Genomic DNA, 11386 nt, shown 5'->3' with positions numbered 1-11386 from the left:
ATGTCCTCTGTGTATGATTCTTTTTATATGTTTTCTGCTAACATTTGTATCTGTGAATGTTTGTGCATGGTGACATTTGTAGAAAGATAAAGTGCGGTGCTGGTCCTCATGTGAATATGGACATGCTTCTGTAACTAATGTTGGTCAGCCTATGGTAGACTACATTAAGTGCTTGGTAACAGCCCACGGTCAGAGAAAAATTAAAAAGGACCTTTATAACTGTTTTATTGAAAATTATAATACACTAGACATACAGGTATGGAAAGCAGTTAGTTTTATAAAGCATCTAAGTTAATAAAATAAAAATAAATAATTAAAGGCTCTTAACACGACATCAGTTTTTAAGCAAAATTCCTCATTGAAATCAATAAGGAGTTCTGCCTAAAAACTGGACAGTATGATATCGTCATAAGTAATTAAAAAAAAACTCTTTAGAATAAATGATGCTTGAGAAAGTCAGTGGTCATTAGCTCTTAATCTTGTTGGAGTGAAATGTCACACTGGTGTCTCATCTTATTTGCAACTTTTTTTTTTTCATGGAACACACTTAGAAATATATTCTTCCTTCAGAGCTGGCCACAGATTTTTGTGTATGTTGTCTCTAATGTCCTCATCCCTCTTCAGAGAAATGGATCAATAAGCTTCCTGTGATGTATTCCCAGATGAGATCTCCTCAAGGAAATAAATTACTTTTTCTTCTTTTTCCCTTTCTTTCCTCCCTTCTTTTTCCCTTTATTCTTTCCTTTTCCTTTTCCTTTTCCCATTTCCTCACCTTCAATCAGTGCTCTGGCTCGTGCTTTCCCCAGAGGTGTCTTGGCATACCAGACCTGGAGAATCAAATAAGTGGTTAGAGGGGAGGAAAAAAAAGCATGAAAGAACATTTAAGTAACTTTTGCATGTATGATGGAGTGTTCCTAACAAAAACCTTATAATCCTGGCTGGCTCGTGGACAAGCTGAAACAAGATCCTTAGAACTCTTGAGAACACCATTATAACAAGAAGTGTAGCAATCCTCTGCTTTCAGAGTCCCTCATTAACATGAACACTTAGCTGTGCCACTTGTGTTGCTATAGTTATGGGAGTGTTAGAACTTCTATGATCAGCCCTATTTCCAAGGGTATGTAACTCTTGTCAAAATTACCTCTGATTGGAAACTTGGCAGTATAAAGAGCATATTTTTTGGTAGTTCTTAAAATCTGTTCAGTTGTTTTTCATTTCAAGGGGAAAGTTAAACAAATCATAATTTTTAAAAAGCTGTTTATTGGTTTCATGTGCTTGTTCATAGTTTTGTGTCTCGTAAATGGTTTTGTTTTGGTTGCTTTGCAAACTTGCAAAGTTCTGGGACTGTAATGGCAACAAGGCCTCTCTGGGATAATTAAAATAATTTAAAAGGGCTGAATTGGTAATATTTGAAATCAGGTGTGCACAGGAAATAACCTTTCCCCAAGCTTGAAGTATGTGCGTCTGTAGTAACAATGTCATGGTCCGTTCTGCAGCTCAAGATGTGACTAGATATTGGTGTGCATGATGAAAAACCTATTCACTATGTTCATCTCTTTTGTTATGCCAGGAATGAATTTGGCTTTTTCCCTCTCAGATGCCTAAGGACCGGTACCCTGGTGTCTTGACTTCTGCCTCTCACCTCAGAACCCTACTTAGGCCAGCTCCCGTCTCTCTCTGCTCCGCTCCATCCACACTTACACCTACACTATCTTCATTCACAATGATGTTGACTCTGTTGGGGCTTGTAGTGTCTTGTGGATTAAATGCTTTAAACAGGTAAACAAAATGCATTAGTAGCAAAATGGCCAACCAGTTGTGGAACAGCTATAATAATGTGACCCGCAATCTAACTCTTCTGATTTAGCTGAATACCTACTCTTCAAACCTCTCTATCTTACCCCCTCTTCTAACTCTGTATTATACAAAAATCCCACCCAAACTTAGGTGGGTTTGAATAATTAGGCTGTACTGTACTTGGGTCGGGGATGAGGAGGGGAAGGGGCTAGTGATGGTGCACATACATTGTGAGCTAGGTACAAACTTTTGAGGCGTTGCACCTTGAAACCATAGGGCTGTTAGACTTCTCTGAAGAAATTCTGCTTGGTGATGGAACTCTTAGGAACACATTATTAAGGACTAACTAAACAATGTGGCAGCACGTGGTAAATGTGAGGGAATATTGAGACCTACTCCAACCCCCTCTCCATATTGCCAGCAAAGGGTTTGCCTTATGTGGCAGCGTGGGGTTAATGATTTACAATGTCATAGAATCATAGAAGATCAGGGTTGGAAGGGACCTCAGGAGGTCATCTAGTCCAACCCCCTGCTCAAAGCAGGACCAACACCAACTTTTGTTGGTGTCATCTATTGTTTCCTTTTCCTTACTTTTGTATATTCAGTTTAATTAAATAATTAACCTGTTTACTGGCATGTCCCCATAATAGTTTCTTCACAGATTCTGCAATGAGTGGAACTGCTCCAAGATATTACTGAAGCCAACCTCTTAGCAAGAATCAAAACCAGATTAGATTTTCTCTAATGAATAATAAGATACACAGGTTTCTGTTTATAAGAGATTTGAACCCTGAAATTTCAGGGCATAAGTCAACAAATGACTTCCTTGAGTTAAGAAAAAACTTCCCCTGGGGGCATGCTGATCTATAATTTTCTTGCACCTTTCTCTGAAGTATCTTGTACTGACTACTGTCAGGGAGAGGATGCTGGACCATTGGTTGATCCAATAAGGCGATCTGTTTGTTTCTATTTAACTATTTTGTATCAAATAGGTGCAGTAAGTAGGTCACTTTTTAAATGGGTGTATATAACTGAATTTAAGAAATCCTATTATCACCATTTTCCATTATTTATATTCATTTTGGGAACAGTGGCAGAATATAACCACATGTCAAATGGGGAGATTCATGTTCAGAGGGAATAGAAATCAAAGATTCATCAGTGTACTAATCCTCACTTTGAATACTGGTTTAAGTTTTAGTCACATCACTTCAAAAAGGACAAAGCAATACAAAAGGTCCAGCAAAGAGCAATGAAAATGATTAGAGGCTCAGGGTATAGTCACTTCCATGTGAGGAGAGATTAAAAGACTTGAATTAATTAATGTGAAAAAGAAAGCTAAGAGTGATCTCTGAACGTTACAGTGAAGGCCATTTTGGCAATCATTTCCCCTGTGCCATGACACAAGAACAGGGGCTGCAGTACGTGACATATAAAGGAAACGGGTTTAAAACAGGTAAAAGGAAATACATTTTAAAGAAGGATCTATTTAATGCAATGAAATCATTGCCACGGGATATTGAGGGAAATATTTGAGCTAGATTCAAAGTTATTTGATTGCTGCCAGCATACTCGGGGCTGTGCCGTTATGTTTGTAGGAATAACATTTGCTGTTTCACTAACTGAGTTAAAAAGTAACAACAAATACCAGGCCTCACACCTCAGGGCATTAGTGGGTTGCCACTTGGAGTTGGGGATGAATGGTTCCTGCTATGGTACAACACTGATCACACCTCGAGGCAAGATACTGGGCAGATAGTAAGGGTGAGCAAAAAGACTAAAATGCCAAATTCAAGTATTCAAGTACTGACCATATTCATAGAGTCAAATGTTTCGGAATAGAAATTGGAGACTGTTCAACTGACTCGGGGAGTGTGTGCACCAAAATGAGATTAGAAGTTAGAGAGAGAGATGTAAATGTCTCATGAGAGCAATCCAGCCAATCAGTGGCTTGGTTTAGACTCAGGTGATCGGTGATCAGTGTAGTTAGAGTCATTTTTATGTGTTGAAGTTGCTGGAAATTCCATACTGCTCGTTGCTGGAGAAGTAAAGAAAGAAAACCAGAGTGCAGCACTGATAGCTGTTAAAAGTTCCCCCTTCCAGCCTACATAGTATTTTATTGTGTGTACATAGGATAAGTGAGAGGCAGAGAGGGGCACTTACATGCTGCTATTGGCTGCAGTGTAAGGGCGCAGTCTGGAACGGTGCAAGGTACTCTCAACATCCATTGACTTCACCTTTGCTCAATACATGATAGGACTGAGCCTCTTGTACAGTGGAGGGGACAGCATGAGCAATTAGTAGACACAATAGACCTAACCCAGTGAGACACTCGGCACCAATCCCATTCAGGTGCAGATACCTTCTAAAAGATGCAGCTTACTACAGCTAGTCTGTAGCAGGTCATGTTTTGGTTGTAGTTAGAGGACACACATGTGGGAGATGCCTGAGAACACTGAAAGGGAGAGTGAAAGTGACATTGTTTACATAGATGTTAATTTCACCTGATAGGTTTCTTCTTCCTCTTTGTACACTGGGTCCTGCCTGGCCAGGGAACTCAGGAACTCAGCAGCTGTCAGCGGCTTGTTAGTCATCTGCCTGAGGCGTCGTTCACTGAGGACAGTTTGCACTGCACAAACGATGTGTCCCTGGGTGAAACCATCGGAAACCTTTGCTAGGCAACTTATGTTCAAAGATTTGGTGACAGCCCCTCCATTCTGCAGGATGATGTGTTTCCATAAGACTGTTTATCACCAACAGAAGAGGGAAGAGAAACCCGAAAACATGTATTAAGGAGACGGAAAAGCAATCTGAGTGACTTGGCTAATTCCTTTGAACCTAAAGTTCTTTCTGAGAAGGAAAATGAAAATATAGGACATCAGTACAATCAGCAAACCAAAAAGATTTGATTTTATATATATATAGATATTTACATTTGCACCCTGTACATATGGGGGAAATACACAATTAAACTAAGCATATTTTAATCTACTCTGTATATATCCATGTGTGTCTGTATATATGCATAAACGTAATTTGGCCAGATTTTTAAACCAGGGTGCCTAAAGTTAGGCACTTACATCCATGGCATGAGTTTAATAGGTGCTGAGCAGGCAGCTTCCACCACAGTCAATGAGAGGTACAAGGGCTCACTACTATGTTTTAGGTGTCTAAGACCCTGATCCTCCAAAGACTTGGGCACACGTTTAAAATGATAGGTGTATGTCTTTACAGGTGTAGGGCTATGTCTGCAAATACTACGGTGCATTAATCTCATGCCTTTGTCTTTTAGCTTGCAAACTCTGGAGGACAAGGACCACATTTTTAGAAAGTGCCTAGTGCTTTGTGGGTGCCACAAAAAAATCTTAATAAATAAGACTAACATCCTTCACCCTTTGTATGGGAACGCATAGATCCCAAAGGCATGCTGATTACAATCTTTATCAAGATTTTACAATCAGATGTCAAGAATTATAACATTCATAAACCAGTCGGAGAACACTTCAATCTCTCTGGTCACGCAATCACAGACATGAAGGTCGCTATCTTAAAACAAAAAAACTTCAAATCCAGACTCCAGCGAGAAACTGCTGAATTGGAATTCATTTGAAAATTGGATACTATTAATTTAGGCTTAAATAGAGACTTGGAGTGGCTAAGTCATTATGCAAGGTAGCCTGTTTCCTCTTGTTTTTTCCTAACCCCCCCCCCCCAGATGTTCTGGTTTAACTTGGATTTAAACTTGAAGAGTGGTCAGTTTGGATGAGCTATTACCAGCAGGAGAGTGAGTTTGTGTGTGTATGGGGGTGGGGGGATGTGAGAATACCTGGATTTGTGCAGGAAATAGCCCAACTTGATTGTCATGCACATTGTGTAAAGAGTTGTCACTTTGGATGGGCTATCACCAGCAGGAGAGTGAATTTGTGTGGGGGGGTGGAGGGTGAGAAAACCTGGATTTGTGCTGGAAATGGCCCACCTGATGATCACTTTAGATAAGCTATTACCAGCAGGACAGTGGGGTGGGAGGAGGTATTGGTTCATATTCTCTGTGTATATATAAAGTCTGCTGCAGTTTCCACGATATGCATCTGATGAAGTGAGCTGTAGCTCACGAAAGCTTATGCTCTAATAAATTGGTTAGTCTCTAAGGTGCCACAAGTACTCCTTTTCTTTTTGCGAATACAGACTAACACGGCTGTTACTCTGAAACCAATCTTTATACTACCACAGATTCCACAGATTCTTAAACATGTCTCCCTAGAAAGTCTTTTTAAAAGTATTTTCTTTGTCTGAAAAGTAAAACAAGTGAAAATAGTGACTTAGACAAATTGCATATAGAGGATTGAAATTGTAGTAGTGTAGCATGGCAGTGCAGTTTGTGCCACGTGAGTGATCTGTGTCTGAAGACACAGTATATGGCATAATAATATGCATGGGGAGAGTTACAATTATGAGACTGTTGCAGCATCTAGTAATAGTCTTTGTGTAAGAGAAAAACTGCTTCACCTTTCCTTCTACTGTAATGTAGATATTATGGACTTTTACTCATAACCACTGACTTCGTTTTTCATTCTAGAAAACAGTGTTCTTCAACTTGATTTATACCTAGTCTCAATAACTATTGGCTGAATCACTGATTCATAATAGGGAAATTGATACATGCAGCGGTGAACATTTATTTTGTGTTTCCCTGTGTTGTGCAGTGTAGCTTCCACTGCAGTCGAGGATCGTGGATAAGAAGAGAAACTGATGCACATCATGACTAATATCAGATCTCCAGATGCAATGACTGCCATTGTGTGTTTGCTGTACCCATACTGGGTATAAATGAAAGATCTTGTGCTGTAGAAAAGTAGAAGGGTTACAGGCTACGTGTGCAATGTGGGCAGCTGTAATTATCAATGTCTGGTGTTTTAAGGCTGTTAGAAATCAGCTATAAAAATTCGATTTGAGTCTCAAACTGGGGGACTGGCCATGATAGGTGCTGAGTTCCTCATGTGAAGGAGTTAATGGGGAGTTAAGGGTGCTTGGCACCAAGAAAGTGCTCTAGCATGTTGCAAGATTTTCTACAGTTTGTCAGTCTGATCTCAAGAATAAACTTACTGTTTGGTGAAAATGTGTGTGATGATTTTAAAGGGGCAGTGTCAAATAATTAAGGCCCAAATTTTATGCACCTTAAAATTTAGACAGTGGTGACTTTTCTTTGCATGCTCAGATTAAGGATTTAATCCCTTTTGGTTGTAACTCTCTTTTGGATTCTAAATTAGTGATGAGTAATAAAATGGCGGTTAAGCCCCCAGCGGCTGATCTGAACTATTCAAACTCACTTTCTTCCATCTCCCTTCTCCACATCCTAGTCATGTCTCACTCCCCTAATTTAAGAAGAGCCTTATCTGTTATTAACTTGTCAGGGCTGCAGCATGCATGTCCTACTGTTGTTGTACAGTCTGGTTCTGTCTAGAGGCTAGTGTTCTATCTGTACTATGGAAATGATGGCATGTGGGACAGAGTTGCAACAGAGTAGCCCCTTAACACAGTTAAAAATTTGCTGTTTCTTGCAGCAAACTGCAGTGAGCAAGCTCCTGAATACAATGCTGGACTTCCCAGAGCTGTAGTATGAGTTGGTAATATGGTGAATGTATGATGCAATCCTGTGTACTTTGCTTGGGGCACAATCATGTTGTAAATAAGTGCCCCAAAATGACTAATTGTGGTACAGCTGGGACTTAAGTGGTTTGTTTTAATTCTGTTTTAATTCTGCCTGGGACTTCAACCACAAGTGATAAAATAGTATGAAGAAAGTCTGTTGTTTTAGCAATTGTGAGCAGCTGAGGTGCTTATGCTAACAGCCCCTGGCTCAGATAGGAGGGGATTGGTGGCAGGATATCCTCAGTGAGGAGTTTGATGAAAGATCCTTAATTTTAGACCTCTAGTTCACCACAGCACCTCATTCCAGACTTTTTCAGGAATGCAAAGGGAAACTGATTGGCCTATTAAGTTCCCTGGGGTCTGTAATTCAACCCAAATTGACCTAAATTAACTTAAATAGCTTTCGCAGTTTTGAAAGTCACTAAGTCTGGGCTCTTCTGAACCATGGGGAAGTGATTTCAAAAGATGAAAACACATAATTGAGAATGCTCTGCTACCAGTCCGTTCCCAGTTCGATCAGGCACCTATCAACTTACGTGGCTCAGCTGCTCACAGCTGTGCCAAGATATCAAAGGAAGAGAGATGATCTTACCAATAGCTAGTGGGACTCAGGAGTGAATGATGGGGAGCAGATTGCTGTGGAGTTGGGCAAGTCTTTTAAAATGTCTTAAAAATGTCAGTTTGATTCTGGTTTGTGGTTTTAAACTGTGTGAGTGCCCACAGAATTGATAGCCACAATGTATGGCAATGAATAGGTAAATAACAAGCAACTTTAAGATTTCAAGGAACCAAAACTCCAGGAAATTAACTGTTAAAGATAATACTTTGTTTTGGGTGTCTGTGTGGCAACGGGAAGAGTTGGGGTGCAGAGAAGTCTGAGATGACTGGAGGGCTTAAATCTTAATTGTGACTTTTCTGGCATCTGCCAAGTTTGCCTTGGAATCTTAAACTTGATCTATAAACCTAAACAAAGGATTTTTGATAGTGATAAAACACAATATTCCAAAAATGAAGCAGTTTATGAATAGAACCTAAATTATGTTCTTTAAAATGTGGAACCCAGTTAGAAATCATAGCCGTTCAGACTCTACTTCCTGTAAAAAGTTGGGTTAAAAATCAAAATGAGCACCCAGATGGGTTCTGGTCATTTATAGAGCCAGAAATAATAGTCCAAGTCCAGATTCAATGTATCTCAACCCCAAATACATAACGTGAAGTACAGCCACAGGAGAATAAAACTTTTTTCTTCATTTTTATGAGACTGATTTTGTTTTAACTTGTCTTATACCATAACATTAACTGAAAATTTCAGGTGCCTAGGTGCACACAGTGTGTGAGTTCAGGTTAAATTGTGTTTTGACAAAAGCCAGATAAAGGGATCCCTCCTGTGGCATGTTCTTTTTTTAGCATGTTTTCATATAAACAGCTGATCTTGTTCTGCCATGATGATTTAATATACTTGCCAAATCTTGAAGCATAGTCTGGCCTGGGAATCAGAATGATTTTTTTGTAAACTTTGCAGAAAGGTCGGAGGTCAGCATCAAAGGGACGTTTGGTAGTCCCCACAACCAGGACTCTGTCCTCTGCTTTCAAACTCTTCAGGATTTTGGGGAGATTCTTTTTCAGACGTTTAGGTTCCATCTTCAGGAGCAGATACATATATGGAAAAAAGTGAAATGTTAGCACCCATCCTTTAGAGTTAGGCAGGTGAAATAACTCCTAAAATAACACCTTCTGAATGCTCTATATAAAGCTTTATGGCTCTCTGTTGTCAGAGGTACACTTACATTTACACTTAGTGTAAAGAGAAGAGATACTCAGCATAAGTGGGACTAAGTTAAGCTTTTGCCTTCTGGGTCAAGTCTGCCTATTGCAGGTTGAGTCAGCACTTAATTTCTATTACGAATTCGTGATTTCTTTTTTGAATTCCTGTGTTTCCCTGTTTCATCTGAAGGCCCTGACTAATGCAAAAGAACGAAGGAGGAAGATAGCTTCTTTTTTTTTTTTTCTTTTTAAATCCCTTAATATCAGCTGGATAATATCAGTGTACTTGGTTAACTTCAATACCAAGAAAACTGCTAGGATTTGTAATGTTTGCTCTTGTATCTTGGAGATCTAGATTTACAAACAAGCAGCTGTGTTTTCAATGAGATAAGTGGGTTTCTCACATTCTGCCATGATTTTTGCTTAGCAAAGTTCCAAGTGCATAAACTTAAACACTTGGCTGTGTAAACTTAGTACTTATTTATTTGCAATAGTTTGCAGTCATATTTCATCATAGATATTATATCACTAGTTAGCAGGGCCCTGCAGAGGTTATATGTTGCTGTGGTCTTATTGTATCTTTAAAATTCAAATAAACTTGATGCATGTAGATAAAAAATAATCAGCTCTGCAAAGCAATGGATTGGGGTAAAAATTTTAAAAGGGCCTAAGTGATTTGAGAGCCTAAGTTCTATTTTCAAAAGACACTTGGAGCCCAATATTTAAAGGTATTTAAGCACCCAAAGGGATTTTCAAAAGCACTTTGGTGCCTAACACCTATTGAGGTCAATGGGAGTTTGGTGCTTAGATACTTTTGAAGTTAGTGCCTAAATACCTTTAAAAATATGGCTTCTGGCATTAGGAGCCTAAATCTATTGAAAGTCAATGGGTCTTAGGCTCCCAAGTCACTTTTGGGTCTTTTGAACATTTTACTTTGTCTTATTGTTTTTACTGTATGTCAGGCTGCAACATGGGAGACCTTAACTTAGCTCTGGACTCAGCCTTCCATAGTGCAAATATGGAGGAAACTATGTACTCTGAGGTATCTGAGCTTCAAGGATGGACTATATCCTGCACTGTGAATGCCCTTGCCAGGCAAAGTTTTTCATCTGCTTGTACCAGCAGTTGCTGAAAGGAGGGAAGTGCTTATTCTTTGGATTAAAGAGTACAAAGGAGGAGAAATTAGAAATGAAAGAAAACTCTGAACAATCAAGGGGAAGAGGAAATATCCTTTTCTTCCAGTTTAGTTAGATAAAATATATATATTCTCTCTTTTTCTAAATCATTCTTCAAAGTCACACTGAGAGTCTAGTTACTAGATTGCCAATTGCTTAATAATATTAGAACTGACGTGTTAGTGGGCAACACAGTTTAGTGGTCTGAAATAAGGACTTCAGACACCAGCCTCCTGAGTGCTTTACCCCAGCTTTGCCACTGGTTAGTTAGGTAGCCTTTGGTGAGAGATTTCACTTCTCTGGCCCTGTTCGTACTAGCCAGAGTATCACTGAAAGCACTTTTTAAAATAAAAGTTTGTGCTACCGGTGAGGACTGGCCACACACAGTTGTGTTAAAAAGGGTGTGTAGCCAGTTCATACTGGCAGCACAACTGCCCAATATTTAGGGAGACATTTGGATTTTTACTTGCCTATTTTATAAGGATGTTGGAAGGAGTCCTTAATGTGAGTAAAGTGTTTTGAAAATGAAAACTGTTATTTGAGAGAATTATCATTATTAAATGGCACTAATTAGGCTCCAAAATTAGCACTGCGCTGAAATAAATGGTACAGGTTAAACTATTGCTGCTGATTAGAGATCCTAGTTTATAGGCCACTAATACATCCCTTCTACTGGAAAGGGTATCTTGGCAACAGGAACTGTCAGATAATTAACAAAAATAAAAATTCTCCTCTGCTCTTTTCCCTAGTCTTTGTGCTAAGTCCTAATTCAGCCATTACATTCTGAGCAATCCATTTTTTGGTAGAGGTAGTAGCTTTCTGTATTTCCACAGATCTAGAGTCAGTTACAGTGAGAGCTCATACTGTCAAGATGTAGGAATCTTGATTTTAAAATCTAAATGACTGTACTAGTGCCAACCTCCCACCCCCCATCAGTGCCTACGTTCGCATCCGCTCCAGTGTGGAGCCTAGAAAGCCATTTTGGCATTAGTGTGTCTACA

The 11386-nt window shown here is 39.3% G+C and overlaps 1 protein-coding gene across 2 annotated transcripts in view; it reads right to left on the bottom strand.

The window, feature by feature from the left end:
• Window positions 1-300: 300 nt before the first annotated feature.
• DRC11 (dynein regulatory complex subunit 11) overlaps window positions 301-11386 on the bottom strand; it is a 158689-nt gene continuing 147603 nt past the window's right edge. For both annotated transcript variants that reach the window (XM_073306791.1, XM_073306792.1), the window contains exons 17-19: window positions 8910-9087; window positions 4302-4540; window positions 301-827 (exon numbers count right to left, since the gene is read on the bottom strand). In XM_073306791.1, coding sequence (XP_073162892.1) covers window positions 687-827; window positions 4302-4540; window positions 8910-9087 — 558 coding nt within the window. In that variant the 3' untranslated portion in view covers window positions 301-686. The remainder of the gene's footprint in view (window positions 828-4301; window positions 4541-8909; window positions 9088-11386) is intronic.

Source organism: Lepidochelys kempii, chromosome 11 (assembly GCF_965140285.1).
Source record: "Lepidochelys kempii isolate rLepKem1 chromosome 11, rLepKem1.hap1, whole genome shotgun sequence".
Taxonomy (NCBI): domain Eukaryota; kingdom Metazoa; phylum Chordata; order Testudines; family Cheloniidae; genus Lepidochelys; species Lepidochelys kempii.
The sequence above is the reverse complement of the archived record's forward strand: the minus strand, read 5'-3'. Positions and strand labels throughout refer to the sequence as shown.